The 20,034-nt window shown below is 43.6% G+C and overlaps 1 protein-coding gene across 1 annotated transcript in view; it reads left to right on the top strand.

The window, feature by feature from the left end:
• The window catches only part of ITCH (itchy E3 ubiquitin protein ligase), a 111,647-nt gene that overhangs the window by 52,897 nt on the left and 38,716 nt on the right, over window positions 1–20,034 (top strand). The window contains 3 exon segments of the mRNA XM_077459148.1: window positions 11,683–11,772; window positions 18,303–18,414; window positions 18,416–18,442. Coding sequence (XP_077315274.1) covers window positions 11,703–11,772; window positions 18,303–18,414; window positions 18,416–18,442 — 209 coding nt within the window. The 5' untranslated portion in view covers window positions 11,683–11,702.

Raw genomic sequence — 20,034 nt, 5'->3', positions numbered from 1 at the left:
CTGCTGTTGTGTCCATTGACAGACGGCAAGATCCAGCCCCATTCCCGCTCCCGTTACCTGGATTTGATTGGCGGCAGCTACCAGCCTATCCAATGAGGACCCGAGACAGCGGCTGGAGCTGCCTGGCTTAGTGGTTGTCGCTGGAACGATCGGGTTTAGGTAAGAAAAAGTGGGGGGGGGGGGGTCTGGTCTGGGGGGGCAGCTGAAGCACAGAAGGTTTTTAACCTTAATACATAGAGGTGAAAAAACGTGACCTCATTTACCTAGGCATGAAAACCAGGAAGTAACTGATGAAATGTAAAACAAAAAAATTAAAACAAGAAAATATATTTTACTAATGCTAGTAGCATAAGGATTAAAAATAGTCAATGATTGAAAGAGTGATGTTCCTCTTTAAGGATAACTGATTATAAATGTAGGAACTCCTATGTTGTTTGTCACTCAGTCCCTATACAGGTACACTTTACTTGGCTATGTTATCATACTGGCATCAGCACCTCCACATATTGTCTGCTCACTTGCCTTCACTGTTTTCCTGAAAGCAGAGGTTTAGGAGATTGGACTACATTACAGTATTTGACGGGAAACAGCTGTAGAAAGCTGATAATAGACACACCTTTTAGCATGAGCACATTTTCTCCCAATAATCACACGTTACATTGCGCATTTCAGCCTCCTGATTCATGTAGTAGGCGTAGTAAGCCGCCACATGAAATTGCCAGCATACTTATCCCAGGTAACTGTATCAGAGCTCTTATCTGGCCCTGATAATTGGTGTGGCCATACTGCTACACAGCAACTTGTCCTCTGGCCCTGTGCATGTGTCTGCAACAATTAAGCATGCTATGTGGTTATCTTGGAACTCAGGTTTTCCATTCATAGTTTCATAGTTTCATAGTTTCATAGTTTGTTAGGTTGAATATAGACACCAGTCCATCCAGTTCAACCTGAGTGAGTGTCTACAATTGCCCCTATCCCTGTACATTGCACACTCACATTGGTCCCTACCCTCAAGGAGCCCACAATCCAAGGTCCCCATTCATATACTAGGGACAATTTTAGACAGAAGCCAATTAACCTACCTGCATGTCTTTGGATTATTGAAGTGTACCTAAACTCTAGCAGTGAACCTCTTATTTTCTAACATTTGATTGGTTAAATATACCATTGAATGTGTTTTGGTATATCTGGTCAATAAGCAGAAAATGTATTCTTGGTGTGTGAAATTCAGAGTTGTCACGTGTGCACCCCTATGTTATCTGGAGGCACGTCTTTAGCCTTTCCATCTCTCATCTTGGAGCACAGAGCAATTGGGCTTCATGTTGTAGGGGACAGAAGAGTGGGAGTGTGTGAGTCGTTAAGCTAGATGACTGAGCAGGGCTGACACCATTCAGTCCACAAAATTCCTATGTATTGTTGGCCCACAGCGGGACTACTTTGTGCATTTCTAGCAGCTCATCGGTATATTTCTGTACTTGCAGGATCTTTAAAATGGTACTCCATGTGTGTATGTATACACTAGATTACCAAAAGTACAACATTTTAACTTGCTGCCTAATGGATAGGGGTTGAACACACCCTGTTCGGTTCGCACCAGAACTTCCGAATCCCGACTTTAATGGGAAACCCACGCCATAATGTAAAAAAAAAAGTGCCCCCAAATCCATACCAGACCCCGCATGTAGCTGAGCAGATCAGGAAGGGGGGGCAAGCCATCCCCATTCCAAAGCACCCCTCCCCCATGTTGAAGGCATGTGGTCATGGTTCATGTTTCTTCGCCTTCCAGGCTGCATGATCAGATAAGGGTATGGTATTGATTTGGGAGGGGGGGGGACACTTTATTTTTATTTTTGTTGTTTTTTTTGTTTTTGTTTTTTTGGTTGCAATTTTTTATTTTATTTATTTTTTCCATTTAGTTGTCAGCGGGGAAGCCCATTATTGATAGCTGTTGATAGCTGATGACTCATCTGTTAAGATGAAGGGGTATGAATACTTTTTAAAGGCACTGTATAAGGCAAACGGTTTGGGCCAAGCAAATGTTTGGCCCCAACATCGCCTGTTGGCCTAACACCTGAATTTTCAGGACAGTCAGCGAGTGCTGTGCAGTTGATTCTAAGTCCTGATTGGGCAAAGCTGTAAATAGCTGGTTGTTAAGGAGCGGTGCTATGAAGCTCGCTGACTGTCCTGCAAATTCAGGTGTTAGGCCAACAGGCGATGTTGGGGCCAAACATTTGCTTGGCCCGAACCGTTTGCCTTATACAGTGCCTTTAAATAGTATTCATACCCCTTCAAATTTTCCATATTTTGTCATGTTACAACCTATAATGTAAATGTATTTTATTGGGATTTTATGTGATGGACCAACACGAACTTCCAACTGAGGTCACCGCGGCAAAGTCATGTGGGAGCGGGTACCTGTCAAAACCAGGTACCCGTGCCCCTCCCCAAAAGGTGGAAAATGTGGCAACAGGGGGGGGGGGGGGGTGGGGTGGTTGGACAGAGGAGACACACAAGCAGAGCTTCCCCTTTTGGGTGGAGCTCCACTTTAAGCTCTAGTCACATGATCATGCATAGCCAGGTCCTTCCTTTGGGTGTCCGTGCAACTGCCTGGGACACATAGACAATTGTTTTTGGCCAATCAACAGAGGGATTATGTTAGACTGTGAAGAGTACTGGTCGCCATGGGTTAACATGCAACCATGGACCAGTACCCTTCACTCAACATCAGCAAGAAACCTGGAAACGACACAGGTGAGTATAATGACTTCACCAGATAAGTAAAGCACAATACCAGACAGAACGGGTTAAAGAGGGCCTACATATTAAAGCACAATTCTAGTCGGAACCAATTTGTCTCTGCTGGAAAAATGTATTTTAACCTTCCGTGTTGCTGTCTTCGCATACATGCTCTCCAACTGCAAAAACGCACTTCAAATGTTCATGGCTCTGTAATCAAAAAACGTTGTTCTAATTGTCAGCTGTGAAATTCCAGTATTGTTTGTCCCGCGCTAAAACTATACACTTGCTGCTTTGTGGTTTGAAAACTGCTACTCTCCCACAAAGGCCACAGATTGTAAAACAAGTCTTGGTTCATCACATGGATGTGGGAATCGGCACTGTATCGCAAGGTTTCCAGGACTTAACTCCCAGGGAAGATTTTTCCCTTTTAGTGAGGCTTACCTGTAGGTACAGTAAACATCTCCTAAACGTTTAGGAGATATTTACTTGTGGAGCTGCCTGTTACATGACACGTGCATACGCTCTGAAGGGACGGCGGTTTGTCTACCAGCCCTACCATCAGGAGGAAGTGGCCACTGTGGTTCCACAAAATGCATTGATGTTATAATATTCCATGGTCAGTAAATATCAAGTTTATAAAAATCTGCTGCTCTCCTTCACATTCGAGTGCCTCTGTTGACACCACTTTCCCAACTCTCAGCAGCTCAAAGATTACTTGCCATATCTTCTAAGATTAGGGAGAAAACGTGACCATCCTTTCTTTTTTTTTTTTCTCAACAGAATGCAGTGCTTGCGCCAGAGTGGCCAATCAGGCCCACACAGTCACGTGGGGGAGGGGAGAATATCAAGTCTGGTGTAAGCTCTGTTGCCAACTGTTATGGAGCATGTACAGGGAATAGACTAGGGCAGCGATGGCAAACCTTGGCACACCAAATGTTTTGGAAATATATTTCCCATGATGCCCATGCACTTTGCAGTGTAGTTGAGCATCATGGGAAATGTAGTTCCAAAACATCTGGGGTGCCAAGGTTCACCATCACTGGACTAGGGGGTTCAGCAGGCAAACATTGTAGTTGAAAACAACCAGGGAAGGCGGATATCGGGAGGAGGAGTGATCTGAAAAGTGAACACATGACTTTGCCCTGAATGGGTAGAAATGCCCAATGTCTGTGCAGGTCTGGTATCCCTTTGAAGTTTTATTTTAGAATATTTATTTATTATACATAATTTGCATATGTGTGGTTCTTTAGTGAGCAGTAGCCTTAATAATACAGTGACTCAGTGGTGTAGAATCTGCGTTTTACCCAGTTCAAGAGTTCATAGGTTCTGCCAATGTGACTTGTGCCTGGTAATGTGCCAGTGACTCACCCACTCCATGAATATGCATACTGTGCAGGTGGCAGCAGAGTTAATATTTCACGGGCAAGTTTGTTTTGAATTATTTATTTATTTTGTCCTCTTGTTTTCAAATGGTTGGACTTGCTGTAAATTTCCTGTGCTGTTTTTTTATTTTATTTTTTTCCCAAATCCACAAAAATGTTAGTTTATGCTCTGTTGGTTCATGGTAGCCGACTTGAGACCCCAAGTCGCATTACATGTCAGATTCAATGTTTCTATATGAGAGTCCTCTTAGCTGATGCGACACAAGTTGCTCCGACTTTAGAAAAGGTTCCTGCACTACTTTGGTCTGACTTGGGTGCGATTTCAGCCCTTCTACAGACTCCTAAATGGCAGGCAAAGTCTGACTTAGCTGTTGTAGCAGTGTGAACGGAGCCTAGTTCTAAGCATGTTTGCATTTTATATTTATTGTAGGCTTAGGAGACTCAAACCACCATTGGAACACAATTTCTGGTACTGATCAAGTGCTACAGTCATAAACTATACATGAACACAAAGTCTCAAAACCATTCCGACTGCATAAAAATGCATAAAACATGAAGGGATTTGAATCTTATTGTATATACAGTACACACGTTTGAGAATTTTGCTACTGCTGTATATGCTCAATATCCCACCAATCAGAGCTTCACAGATTATACTGTATGAAAGGGATAATCCTGTGTCTAGGGTGGTCCCTTCAACCTCTCAGACCTTAGATCCAATGTATTGTATAAATTCAGAGTACTCTGGAATCAATTCTCAAAGGACAAATAAAACCACACACACACCATGGCGTCCTTCGAGAACTAATTGTATTGAGTTATCACAAAGTGATTCATGTAGTAAATTACACGTCGCACAGAATAAGACATGCGCAGTAGACATCGAGACGATTACAGCTGGTCAAGACAAAACGCTATTCTTTGTTCTCAGCTGGCTAAAATGTGAGAAAAAGATAAGATGTGAAACAGTTCATGATTTCTCCAGTAGCTAAAGCAGTGCTGATACAATGTGTGAAAGTTTTAGATAAGTGTGTGAGAACAAATGAGTTGGAAGAATCTCATGTTGAGACAGCTATCTGAGAAGTTAAAGGGGTGTTCAAACTGTACATATTGTAAAATGGAAGTTTGTGAATATTAAGATGGCTGACAGAAACAAGATGGATGCTTAACATAACCTTTCAACCCCCTCTCAAGTCATGGAATGACTTTCTACATATCCTCTGCGAAGCCATATTACACCATGGTCCCAGACCACACCATGAGCATACCTGGAATCGGTGTAAATGTTTACCTCTTTTCCTGCAAACAGCTGACATGCACAGGATAATGCTATCAATTCAGCAGCTTGTGCAGACTGATAGGGTATTGGATTGGCCTCGGACAGTATCCGGCAGTTGGACAACAGCATATTCTGCATGATAGACATTATCATTTGGTCTGCTGCAAGAGCCATCAACAAAAACTGTTTGTGCAGTAGGAATTGGTACTGAAAGCATATCTGCTCTAGGTGAAGTGTCCTGATGTATTGATTGTGTACAGTCATGAGGTGGTGGTAAGTCATCCTGTTCTCATTTAAGACCTAGTAAGGCATTCAAAATTGGAGCTGGGCCAGAGTTTGTTTGAACTTTTTATTTTCAGGTTTGGATTGGACAGGGTGATGACTTCATACCCACTCAGGTTTGGATTGGACAGGGTGATGACTTCATACCCACTCAATCTTTGTGCTGACATATGCTGAGTATGTAAAGTTTTGAGGAGTGTGGAAACATTATGTGAGGTGTGTAAAGTAGTGTTATGTCCCAAGGTAAATGGTACTGCCATCTCTACAACCATAGAACAAGAAGCCAACGCTCTGAGACAAGCAGGCATGCCTTGCACCTGTACTGGATCCACCTTTGAGAAAAAAAGCTACAGGGCGCAGTCTCCCACCATGTTCCTGGGCCAGTACTCCTGCCATGGTTCTGCAATTTTCCCTGGCAAACAAGTGAAACATTTTGCCAAAATCAGGGAGGCCGAGGCTCGGGCTGGTAACCATTGCACTTTTCAACATGGCAAAAGCATTTAACATTTCAGAGAGGGTTGCTTGTCTCAATATATTGTTATAGAAAGAACAGTCAGGTATCCATTGGCGGCAGTAACCAATCATTCCAAGAAAGGTTAGCAGGTCTTTCTTGGTAAGTGGGCGGGGCAGACCCACTATAGCAACAATTCTTTTGTGATGGACTTTCCTAACTCCCGGAGACAGCACAAACCCTAGGTACTCAACCTCCTGTCTACACCATTGTAATTTTTTCTTAGACACTTTGTGACCACACGTATGTAACCATTTCAATAAGGATAGGCTATCAGCTCGGCAGTCCTCCTCTGAAGAACTATAAATCAAAAGATCATCAACATATTGCAACAGTACAGAACCATGAGGGGCAGTCCAAGGCCTGAGGGTGGCTTGGAGTACTATAGAATAGACCACAGGTGAGTCTATGTAACCCTGGGGCATTCTACACCAGGTAAACTTGCGATTGTGTTGGTCAATTGACATAGTAAAAGCAAAGAGTGGCCTTGTCTACAAGGACAGGGAAAAAAGCATTATTTGAATCAATTACAGTAAAACATTTGGCTGTTGCTGGAATGGAGGACAGTAGTGATGGAACATCAGGTACAATGGGTGCTATTGGGACTATGAGGTCATTTATGGCCCTCAAGTCCTGTACAAATCTGAAGGAGCCATCCGGCTTCTTTACAGGGTTAACAGGTGTGTTGTATGGAGAAATAATTTCCTCCAGGATTCCATCCTGCAGAAACTTTCACCATTGGCAATATGCCATCCATCTTTAATTTAGAGAGTGGATACTCTTTGTGATAGGAAATGCACCTTCTTTGAGAGTGGCCTTGTATGGTGTGCATGAAACAAGTCCTACATCCAGATCTAATGTAGACCAGACCTGGGGGTCTGTAGCCTCAAAATCTTCACTATTTTGTTGTGACAGCATCAATAAACCTGGTTTGCATGCTACTATAGTGATTTTATCTGAGAAAATGTCTAGACCTCCTTTTGGCTGTTCTAATTGTGATTCCTAGTGGCCCAAACAAGTCTCTTCCCAACAAATTTACAGGACACCTTGGTATTATCCTAAAAGAATGTGTGCATATGGTGTACCCTTCATCATCTTCTATTGGTAGGGGTGGGGTCCTAGATGGTTTTTGTCAGTATCCCATTAATTCCTAAAGAGGGTTCCGCTGGTTCGCACTTGCCTCTGAAATGATCTTCACAAATAGTACTCCTAGTGGCCCTGCTATCAACGAAATAGGGGAGGAGTCTCCCATTTATTGAAATAACAACCATTGGACTGTCAGTGAAATCATCTGAGACAAAAGGAAAAGCTGGGACACTACCCTCCAGGCCCCATCGTTGTTGTTGATTTCCCCATTTGATTGGAAATGTTGGACCTTGTTGGATGGATGCCTGTGGTTGTTGTGTCTGGTTAGGGACAGAGCTGGAATTGGGAGTCTGAGGAGGGGTGGGGTGAGGGCACTGACTCACCCAGTGATCCTCAGCACCGCAATTGAAACATCCATTGTTTCTAGAGCGACTCGTCCCTCTTCCATTTCTACCTATAAATCTGCCTCTAAAATTTCCTCTGCCTCTAAAGTTCCCCTTCATATTCCCTTGAACATGTTGTGTGGAGACAGGCGACGGCTTTGGTATATCAAAACAACCTGCTGCATCTTTCTGTGAAAGAGCTTTGCCAAAGTCAGTTCTAGAAAGCGTTGACCATTCAGTAATCATTTGTTTGACTGTGACCACTAAATGGGGATTGAGATTACTCAGGGAAGTCTGGATCAATAATGGATCCAAAGTTGTCAGAATACCCAAACCAGCTTTTCTGTCCATCCTACCATATGATCCACCCAAGGGTTAACTAGGCAGTGATGTACCATTTTTCCCATGAAAGCAAAACAATTTACCCTGCTTGACTGGCACCTAGTGGTGCAGACAATCAGACAATACCTCAACTTAGATTCCTTTAACAAAAAAATCAGTACTGTCCATGATACTTTTTTATACTAATACAGCTACAATCACTTCAAGTCTAACAGAATAAATTTGGAACAAGTTCAAGAGTATTTCAGACATACAATAAACGCACAATCTTGCTCATGGAGCTGCTGTTTTGTTTCAGACAAATTTAAAGTGGAGGGCCACCCTGAAAAAAAAAAAAATATGAAAAATTTCAAAAAAATCTAAAAAAAAAAAAAAATTTTTTTTTTTTTTTTTTTTTTTTTTACATACCAGAAGTGCCTGTTGCTAGGCACATAATCCTAATCTTCCTCTTCCTTCTCCTCCCGAGATCTTCTTTCTTCTCTCCTCCGTGCGGCGTCTTCTGGGTAATGGGTCGCGCTGTGTTCTGGGAACTGTGTGTTCCAGAACACAGCGCGTCCCATTCACAAAGCGCTGCGTGACTCGCGCATGCGCAGTAGGAAATGGGCAGTGAAGCCGTAAGGCGGCACTGCCTGTTTCCCTTACAAGGAATGGCGGCGCCGGGACCCGAGAGCCGAGGGACGGGTCGGCCTCGGGCGGCCGACATCGCGGGCGCCCTGGACAGGTAAGTGGGCTGATTAAGTCAGCAGCTGCAGTGTTTGCAGCTGCTGACTTTTTTTTTTTTTTTTTTTTTAAACGGCCCTCCTCTTTAAATCTATGAAATTAACTTTGCAATGTACATTAATCTGTTTACCTTTGCCAAAATAGTTTTACCCAAATTGTAGCTTTATAACCTCCGTGAATACTACTTGCCAAGTACAAGAGATCTGTTTTATCATGCTGGTTTCACTGATAGGATATGTGTTGACACCTGAAACAGGTGATTGGAAATCTGCTCAGAGCTGTTGAGTACCTGCACATCATTAGTCTTTGCTCCAGGTAATGTATTCTGTGCTTACATGCTGTAAACAAGACCTTTGACCCCCTATATCAAATACTAGTATGCACCAATGGCAAAGGTTAGTTGTTTTAAAATTACTTCCTGCCTTGTCTATGAGGACTTGGGCCCCTTTCACATGGGTTGTTAGTTTTTCAGGCAGACCTTGTGTCAGTTTTTTTTATACCAGCTTTTCTCCGTGTCCAGTTGGGTCCACTAAAAACTTAGGTGGACCGAAGTGGAGGTAAGCAGACAGTGGAGTCTGTTAACTTCCGTCCCCAGTAGAGCAGAGCGGGATCTGTCTGTCCGCTCTGCTTTAACAGTGGCTATAGATGGGTCATCCACCTGCTCTGCTCCAAGCAGCAAAAGGCATCCGCTCACAGATCCCTTACTGATGAGAACAGTCTGCCCTGTGTGAAAGGGGCCCTAGAGTGTATGTTCAGGCATTAACCAATTTACCGCCATACCTCCCTCTTCACCTCTAGAGCAGTGTTTCTCGAGTTCTCAAGTCAAGGCACCCCAACAGGTCATGTTTTCAGGATTTCCCTCAGATGAATCGGCTGTAGTAATTACTGAGGAAGTTTAACTGATCAAATCACCTGTGAAAATAATGGTAAGCCTGAAAACATGACCTGTTGGGGTGCCTTGAGGACTGGAGTTGAGAAACCCTGCTCTAGAGTATGTCTCGATAGATATATATCTATTTTTTTTTTTTATTTAGTTTACACACATCCATTGCTATTATGAAGACCTCCATGGATTTCAGTTGTAGAAGCTTCTACTGATGTTGCTAATCGATAAACATTTTGATTAGACCACCGAGTGTCATGAACCTTTGCACTGGGCACTCCTCAATACCTATTCTTATGCCTGTCAATTCACTGAGTGTTCTTGTGAGACTGTCGGAGAGACAACTGTGATTTGTAAAGGCTAATCTTTTACCTAAAGTAAGAGATTTATACTTTTCTGCTGTGTGCACTGGTATTGAAGAGAGCAGTTCCTCACCTTCTCTTCCAGGATTCTCCTCCCTTCTTCTCCTCCTTCTTCTTCTCCTCCTTCTCCTCCTTCTTCTCCTCCTTCTTCTCCTTCTTCTCCTTCTTCTCCTTCTTCTCCTTCTTCTCCTTCTTCTCCTTCTTCTCCTTCTTCTCCTTCTTCTCCTTCTTCTCCTTCTTCTCCTTCTTCTCCTTCTTCTCCTTCTTCTCCTTCTTCTCCTTCTTCTCCTTCTTCTCCTTCTTCTCCTTCTTCTCCTTCTTCTCCTCCTCCTCCCTCCCTCTTCCACCCTCCCTCTTCCACCCTCCTCCCTCCCTCCCTCCCTCCTCCCTCCCTCCCTCCCTCCTCCCTCCCTCCCTCCCTCCCTCCTCCTCCCTCCCTCCCTCTTCCTCCCTCCCTCTTCCTCCCTCTTCCTCCCTCTTCCTCCCTCCCTCTTCCTTCTTCTCCTCCTCCTCCTCCTCCTCCTCCTCCTCCTCCTCCTCCTCCTTCTTCTTCTCCTCCCTCCTCCCTCCTCCCTCCTCCCTCCTCCCTCCTCCCTCCTCCCTCCTCCTCCCTTGCTATTGCAGACAGGCACAGCGCTGGCTCGGTACAGGTCTTGGGTAAATATTTATTTAAGTGGGGGGGCCAACAACTTGTGAGGGTTTTTTTGTTTACCCTAATACAGATAATGCATCCTCAAGTCTTCTGAGGGGTTATTTTTTGGGTATTGCCATGTTTTACTTGTGTTTTCACACATTTTATTATATGTGTTATAAGATATCATATTTTAATATATAGTTAGTTGTAACTATGACATTTTGTTTTTTTAAATGCAACTGTGTAAGTACGTGAATTTGATCTGTTGTTGACCACATGCAATCGCCTGTACAGCAGGGCTCAGATGGGCAGCAGAGCACATGGAGCCAATCAGTTGGGCTTTAGTGCTGATGTGCTTACAAGAGTTGTGCTGGTAGGTGGAAAAAGCAGTGTCAGAGATGAGCGGGAGAGAGACGAGACCTGTAATTGTTGAATAACAGCAGCAGAAAAAAATGTGGTCTTGTGTCCTAACCAGGCAGAGCTTTGTGAATCTCATGACTGGGTGGATTTATATTAAGTTCATCTGTGTCTTTTGCAATGTACCCGGGGTTCAAGTTGGCAGAATTGGGCATGCATCTGAGTCAGGGAAAATAGCTTTATGGAGTACAGCTATTTGGTTATGGGTGGTAGGCTGTTAAACAGGCAGTCAACCCAGAAGCAAAATTGTCTTTATAGGAGTATTGTGAGTCAAATCTCTTGTTTCCTTTTTCTTTCCAGTATTTTGGAGACTGTAGCAAATAGTATTCTGATACCCGAGTATTCCAAGGCATTCCCATGCTTCGTTTTTAAATTCTTCAAAATTCCAATTTATGAGGGGTTCAACAAGCCGAGTCAAACCCCTTATAACTGAGTGGTGTGGAACCCCTTACACAAATCGCATCACCAGAGGGCAGCATCTATTAAAAACTAAAATATCTGTATGGGTGGACTGACCTTTGTCTTTTTAATTCATTTTACATGTGACTGGAAAGTTTCATTGGATTGTTCTAAACTGCTGTGACATGCTTGGTTTTAAACTTGTGTTTTTTTTTATTTATTTATTTTTATTTTTTTTGTGTTTTTGTTGTTTCCCCCTGCAGACATAATTTGAAAAGGGGAAATGGATGGTGGTGTCCCAAAACCAGCTGCAGTAAATGGCGTCACCATGAAATCACAGCTTCAGGTTACAGGTAAATATTTAAAAGTTTGCTGTAATTGCATTTCCACATCTGTTTTCTCCCAGCGTCCTTCATTTTCATGTTCATCGTAGGTAGACTGCTCTTAAAGCAAATTTTCACCTCAATAAAAAAAAATGTTGAGGCAAGCCACCTGAAAAAGGTGACTGACCATGGATGAATGGATATTTGTCCAGTTCAGCAGGGACCGGTCGAATTTCCATCCATCTATGCCCAGTCCTGTTTGTCAGCAGTGGATCTGCTGATCAACTGCTCACGAACGGGCTGCTGGAAAACTTTGGTTTGATCAGCCAATAGGCTGCAGTGCTGAATGCTGATCAGTGTATTTTGACAACTGAGACGTTCAGCTGACTTATCTGCTGTCAGAATACAATGACACAGCAGGGAGGATTCCCCCATCCACCTCTATTGTGTGGAGGGGAGAATCTGTTCAGGCTTTGTCGATCAGCCTACTGGCTGAGCATGAAGTATGCGCCATGCACGGCCTGTCTTAAGGCCTCATTCACACTTGCGAATGAGGGCAGATGGGCTAACTATGGACACAGCAGCACTGTGCTATGGCCATGTACAAACTGTAATTAGCTGCAGCTAGTTTGTGTGCAGCCAGAAATGCTGTCCCTGTATATTGCCTGCGTTTAGGGCTGGTCAGAGTCCCTGACTGCATGTAACGGCTCACTTGAGCCGTTACATGTGTACAGCAGCGATGCCTACCATTGTTTTTAACAAGTGACCACACTGCCGCTGTTCACAAACACTGTGCGAGGGGATTTTACTCTGCCAGCAAGAATCCAAGTCCAATGCCAGCAGCCACCTGTGTAAATGTGCCCTAAGACCCCTTTCACACCAGGGCGTTTTGCAGGCGCTATAGCGTTAGAAATGGCGCCTGCAAAACGCCCTAAAGAAGCTGCACCATTGTGTGTAGTGTGAAAGCCTGAGGGCTTTCACACTACAGCGGTGAGCTGGCAGGACGTCAGAAAAAAGTCCTGCCAACAGCTTCTTTGGCGCGGTGAAGGAGCGGTGTGTTTACCGCTCCTCCACCACTGCTCCCCATTGAAATCAATGGGGCAGCGCCGTAATACCGGTGGCAAAACGCCGCTATTGCGGCGTATTGCCGGCGGTTTTAACCCTTTTGCGGCCGCTAGCGGGGGGTAAAAGCGTCCCGCTAGCGGCCTAAAAATAGCAGCGTTTTACCGCCCACGCTATCGGCGGTGTGGTGTGAAAGGGGTCTAAAGGTGTAAACATTTTGTATGTCTATATTGGGCCTTTAAAATGTGCATGTTTGTAAAGATAGCTGCTTAACAAAAGGTGTTCATCAAAATGCAAACCTAACCTTTGATCAATTGCTCTGGATTCCTGATTGTGGTGACACAAAATGATCATATTTCAATATGCAGTGCTGTTGCCCACTACAGAGTGCTTGTTGATAAAACTACCTGTTGTATATCTAAACAATACATATGTTAAGCAGTGATGGCAGCTGTAACCCTGCCTTTGGAGACCTGTGTGCTAGGTATACAAACATCTCTGCTCTTGAAGAAGTGTCCTTGGAGAGTGATTGGATCCATCCATGTGATTGGAGCAGAGATCAGTGTTCACTAAATGAAAGCCCAACCCCCCCACAGTTAGTAACACACCCCTAGGAACACTTAACTCCTACACTGCCACCCACTGGTTAACCCCTTCACTGCCAGTGTAATTTACACAGCAATCACTGCATTTATATAGCAGTGATTACTGTATAAATGACAATGGTCCCAAAAATGTGTCAAAAATGTCCGATGGGTCCCCCACAATGTCGCAGTCACAATAAAAATCGCTGATCGCCGCCATTACTAGTAAAAAAAAATAATAAAAAATTATTAATAAAAATGCTATAAAACTATCCCTATTTTGTAAACGCTATAACTTTTGCGCAAACCAATCAAACGCTTATTGCGATTTTTTTTTTATTTTTTATTTATTTATTCTTACCAAAAATATGTAGAAGAATACTTATCGGCCTAAATTGAGGGAAAAAATTTTTTTTTATATATTTTTGGGGGATATTTATTATAACAAAAAGTAAAAACTAATGCGTTTTTTCAAAATTGTCGCTCTATTTTTGTTTATAGCGCAAAAAAATAAAAATACCACCAAAATAAAGCTCTATTTGTGGGGAAAAAAAACGACGTCAATTTTGTTTGGGAGCCACGTAGCACGACCGCGCAATTGTCAGTTAAAGCGGCGCAGTGCCGAATCGCAAAAAGTGGTCTGGTCTTTGACCAGCAAAATGGTCCGGTCTGCAAGTGGTTAAAGCGGGAGTCCGCCGTTTTTTTTATTTTTCTTTTATTAAAAGCCAGCAGCTACAAATACTGCAGCTGCTGACTTTTAAAATAATGACACTTACCCGCCCAGCGCACCCGCGATGTCGGCACCCGAAGCCGATCTCTCGATCGTCTCGCGGGTGCTGCCGCCGCCATCTTGGGTATGGGAATCAGGAAATGGAGCCTTGCGGCTTCATTTCCCGGTTCCCTACTGCGCGTCGCGCTGCGCAATAAGGATGGTCCCCGCTGTCTCTGGGATCCATGTGTTTCCCAAGAGACAGCGGGGGACCTTCGGAAAGGGGCGTAGATTCTGCGGAAAGGGGCGTAGCTTCTGCAGAATCTATGCCGGAAGTGGGTGCAGATACCTGTACTGTACTGTTCCCCCCTGAAAGGTGCCAATTGTGGCGCCGGAGGGGGGGAGGGTTCCAATGAGCGGAAGGTCCACTTTAGGGTGGAGCTCCGCTTTAAGTGCCAGCATTGTCATATGGTACTGGAAAAAGTGTCTTCAGCACTGTGTTAAGCTCCAAATCATGACTTTACACAAGTCACAGAAATGGATAGTCTTTTGTTTTTCTCCTGTGAAATGCATACATAACCTCTGTAGGGATTAGAAAATAATAATTGGCAGTCCGTTTTTCATGGCGTCTCCACTACATGAAAAAAAGTTGGTGTAACAAAGATTATGTGAGAACATCTAATGGGTAATGGGTTGAATCTGGTTCCATTCACCATCTGTTGTTCCACTGGAAGTCTGCGGTGTGTTTTGAGGGAAGCCATGCGATAAGAATCCTAAAATGTGAGTACAGACAGGCTGTTAATGCAGGATCACACCTCGCATGTTAATGACATAGAACAAAAACAATGATCGTATAAATAGATTTCAGAGAGTAGGATATATAAAGATCATAATTTGGTTGGCATAGGTGACTAGGCCATTCTTAAGCGTAGCTCCCACCCAAAAGGAGAAGCTCCGCTTGTTTTTCCTGTTTCCCTTCGTGAAGAAGTGCCTGCACCCGATGCCGATTGGCGAATGCACTAGGGGTGCTAACACTGTGGGATACCTGGACAGGTAAATGTCCTTGTATTAAAAGTCAGCAGCTATAGTATTTGTAGCTGCTAACTTTCAAATTTTTTTATTTTTTTTGCAGGCTGAACTCCACTTTAATAAAATACCTAGGCGCTTGTCTGTCATGCTGATCCGGTGGTTTAACTTACTTGTGTCCAACCTAAGATAACAATTGTAATTGTTCATGTTGATACTTGTAGCTTGGTAGAAGTTACATCCAGGGAATAGTGTGACAGCCAGACAGTTAGCTGAGGGTAGACTGCAATGATAGTCTGCAAATTCCTCCGATGACAGGTTTGCTTTAACCACTTAAGACCGCCGCATGGCAATGTACGTCGGTGCAATGGCACCGACAGGCACAAGCACGTACATGTACGTGCTTGCCTTTCAGCGGGTGGGGGGTCCGATCGGAACCCCCTCCCGCTGGAATGCGGCGGTCAGTTTCGCTGCAGGAGCAATCCGGGATGAGGGGATGGCCGTTGGTTCTGGCCATCCCCTCTCGATCGCTCCTGGCGAATGAGAAGCTTCCCCGCTGTGTATAGTAAACACCAGGCAGGGAGGAAGTGATGTCATTCTCTTTTGGGGCGGTCTTTTTGACCGGACTGCAGGAGAAGAAAGTAAGTGTGCACCAACACTACACTGACATGTAGGCACACATAGGCACACAATGTGTGTTTATGTTCACCGCCGGGTTTTTATAGCGCTAGGTACCCCATATACTACCCAATAATGGTTTTAACTCCCTGATTGCCCCTAGTTAACCCTTTCACCAGCGATCACCGTTTAAGTGCCACTGGTGACGCTGGTTAGCCAGTTATTTAGGTTCCCCGTCAGGTTTTTTATATCGTGCCAGGGACCCCCATATACTACCTAATAAAGATTTTAACCCCCTAATTGCCCCTACTTAACCCTTTCACCAGTGATCACCATATAAGTGTTAAGGGTGACTCTGGTTAGTTTGCTTTTTATAGCATCAGGGCACCCACCATTTATTACCCAATAAAGGTTTAACCCCCTGTTCACCCGGCGGGTGATATCAATTAGGTTTTAGGGTCAGGGTCTGCGTCACCCCCAGGCAGCGCTAGGTTAGTGCAGTACCTAGGCAGTGCTTGGTTTTCGGGGTCCCGTACGTGGCTAGACTCCCAAAAAGTCCCCCACATGTGGTATCCCCGTTACTCAGGAGAAGCAGCAGAATTTATTTTGGGGTGTAATTTCCACTTATTCCCATAGCATGTGTGAGCAATATATCATTTTAGTGATAACTTTGTGCAAAACAAATAAATAAATAATAATTTAAAGCGGGAGTCCGCCATTTTTTTTTTTTTTTTTTTTTAAAGAGCCAGCAGCTACAAATACTGCTGGCTTTTAAAATGGTGACACTTACCCGCCCAGCGCGTCCGCGATGTCGGCAACCCCGAAGCCGTTCTCTCGATCGTCTCTCGGGTGCTGCCGCCGCCATCTTGGGTATGGGAATCAGGAAGTGGAGCCTTTCGACTTCATTTTCCCGGTTCCCTACTGCGCATGCGCAATAAGGATGGTCCCCACTGTCTCTGGGGATCCGTGTGTTTCCCAGCAGGCAGAGGGGGACTTTCAGAAAGGGGCGTAGATTCTGCGGAAAGGGGCGTACCTTCTGCAGAATCTACCCCGGAAGTGGGTGCAGATACCTGTACTGGTTCCAATGAGCGGAAGCTCCACTTTAGGGTGGACCTCCGCTTTAATATTCCTACAACTTGTGGCAAAATATAAATATTTCATGGACTCTCAACATGCCTCTCAGTAAAATAGCTTGGGGTGTCTACTTTCCAAATGGGGTCATTTGGGGGGTTTTGTGCTATTTTGGCATTTTATGGGCCTTCGAAACTGCTAGGTAGTGAGGAGTGAAATCAAAATTTGCACCCTTAGAAATCCTGAAGGCAGTGATTTTTTTCGGGGTGCCGTACCGGGCTAGACTCCCAAAAAGTCCCCAGATATGTGGTATCCCTGTACTCGGGGAGAAGCAGCAGAATAAATTTGGGGTGCAATTCCACATATAAATATGGCATGTGTGAGCAATATATCATTTAGTGACAACTTTTTGTAAACTTTTTTTTTTATTTTTTTGTGTCATTATTCAATGGGCTCAACATGCCCCTCAGCAATTTCCATTGGGGTGTCTAACTTTCCAAAATAGGGTCATTTGGGGGGGGGGGGGGGGGGGGGGGTTTGTTACTGCCCTGCCATTTTAGCACCTCAAGAAATGAGATAGCAGTCGTAAATTAAAAGCTGTGTAAATTCCAGAAAATGTACTCTAGTTTGTAGACGCTATAACTTTTGCGCAAACAATAAATATACGCTTATTGACATTTTTTTTACTAAAGACATGTGGCTGAATACATTTTGCACTAAATGTATGACTAAAATTGAGTTTATTTTCTACTTTTTGTTATAAGAAAATCGAATATATCTTTTTTCTCAAAATTTTCCGGTCTTTTTCCATTTATATCGTAAAAAGTAAAACTCGCAGAGGCAATCAAATACCATTAAAAGAAAGCTCTATTTGTGGGAAGAAAAGGACGCAAATTTTGTTTGGGTACAACATTGCATGACCGCGCAATTACCAGTTAAAGCAGAGCAGTGCGAAATTGTAAAAAGATCTCTGGTCCTTAGGCTGACAATTGGTCCGGGGCTGAAGTGGTTAAAAGGCTAAAATCTGTCTCTGACTGATGGGCCATTTTGCGCTAAAGGATGATGGGGAGGTTTATGCTACTGGTTTCCTTAATATGAGAATTTAGATTGGTCATGTTGTTGCTGTGGTTTTTATTGTTGGTGCAGTGGGAGGTCTGAGACTTTGGTTTTGGTGGGACAGCTGAAACACTGATGGGGGATCTTGATACAAGAATGTCTGAGACAATTTAGGAAACATCTGTGATATCCACATTGCATATCCTTTCCTTCTGTTCTTTCTCAGTTGGTGCCAGTTATATTTATCCATTTTTTTTTTTTAAATGTATTGTTTGTTAAATATTTGTGTCCCCCCACCTTGTCCATTGCTATAAAGTTCTAGAAATCTTTTGCTTGTAGTGTGGCTTCCGTTTGTTTTGTCTCTTAGAATCTGCATTCTTGAATTTATCCAGTGGTGTTGCAATGCATTTGTAATACTTACTTTTCTCCTATAGTCATCTCTGCTAAACTGAAAGACAGCAGAAAGAACTGGTTTGGTCCAAGTCCATATGTGGAGGTGTCAGTTGATGGTCAATCCAAGAAAACAGAAACCAGAATAACACTCACAGCCAAAATGGAAGCAGCATCTCACTGTGTAAGTGATAACTTATAGTTGGGAAGGACAGTGCACAGAGCGTAGACTGGTGGGGCAATTACATTTTAATTAATGGGTGCAAATAGCAATACATGTTAAACAGTGTCAACAAAGCTTAAAGCTGGACTTTTAGGTGGGATTTTTTTATTTTTATTGCATGGTTACAGCTAGCACCAATGCAATATGTATAATTTCATACCTAAGCAATCACTGTCAAAGGTGCACTATAGTGATCATCACTACAATAATAGTAGTGATAATTTGGACCCTGTGGACAACATGAAAAGTCAAGAAGGTGATGTCCCAATCTACGCTTCATCCAATCAGTGATCGCCTTGTATTCATTGAAAAAATATAAGCTGTTCTGTAAATGGCAGCAGTACTGAGTGAACGACACTGTGTTTTTACTATGCAGAAGGGAACGCCCTAGGCACAGGACTTGGTTGTTCAGTTCTGCAGCTCCCGCAGAAATCACTTAAGTATGAGATATGCTTACTTATTGGTCCACATTGGACCAATGTAACTATGCAAAAAGTCATACCTAGAGTTCTGTTTTTAAAATCTTCTCTAATTTAGACCATTTGCTTTATAGAGACATAAGGATGACTGTATCTTAATGACCATGTCTCTCTTAAAATACTAAACACTATACATAGAGGAATAGAATCTGTACTGTGCTGCAGTTAGAAGCCCCGTAGGATCTTGAGCACCAAGTATTATGTCAGGTGCCTGTGTCTCTCTACTGATAACTGGAGTTCCACCTCCTAGGCTTCTATTATTTAGTTGTGGTACAGTGCTCTTCCTGAATTCAGGGCATATTTACTATAGAGGTGATAGAAAATGAGACAGCCTATGTAAAGGCTCAGTGCCTTTTTAACTTTGCTTATTTCTGGAAATTGCATGCTGATTAAAGTGGTTCTAAAGGCAGAAGGTTTTTTTATTTTTGTGCGTTAAGATAAATAAACCTTCTGTGTGCAGCAGCCCTCCTAATACTTACCTGAGCCCTATATTGATCCAGTGATCTTGCATGAGGGACTCGGCTCTACTGATTGGCTGAGAGACACAGCAGGTGCCATTAGCTTCCTCTGCTGTCAGTGAGCCAATGACGGGAGAGAGGGGGTGGGGCAAAGCCACGTCTCCATCTCTGAATGGACACACAAAGCAGCGGCTTGACTCGGGTGCCCCCATAGCCAAGTGCTTCCTGTGGGGGCAATCGGCAGGAGGGGCCAGGAGCCCTGGCAGGGGTACCTGAGAAGAGGAGGATCCTGTCTTGCCTTTGTTTTTTTTCTTTAAAATTACAAACGTATTCTACCTACCTGCTGTGTGCAGTGGTTTTGCACAGAGCACGTAAGTAGAACATGTTTGTGTTTTTTTTTTTTGTTAAAAAAATAAGACTCACTTTAAAGGCAAAACTTCTTCTTTTTTTTTATTGTCCCTGTGAGGGATCTTTTACACAGAAATTGAATTCTTCAGCAGCCTTTGGGCAAAAAAAAAAACGTTCCCCCTCCAAAAGCATACCAGGCCCTTCGGTATGGGTTTTTAGCGGAACCCCCACGCTGAAAGAACTGCATGGGGGTCGTCGTCGTCCCCCC

This window comes from Lithobates pipiens, unplaced genomic scaffold, assembly GCF_037356315.1.
Source record: "Lithobates pipiens isolate NorthernLeopardFrog02 unplaced genomic scaffold, aLitPip1_a1.2 Scaffold_28, whole genome shotgun sequence".
NCBI classification, from domain to species: Eukaryota; Metazoa; Chordata; class Amphibia; order Anura; family Ranidae; genus Lithobates; species Lithobates pipiens.
Note: the sequence above shows the minus strand (reverse complement) of the source record. Positions and strands in the feature narration are given on the sequence as shown.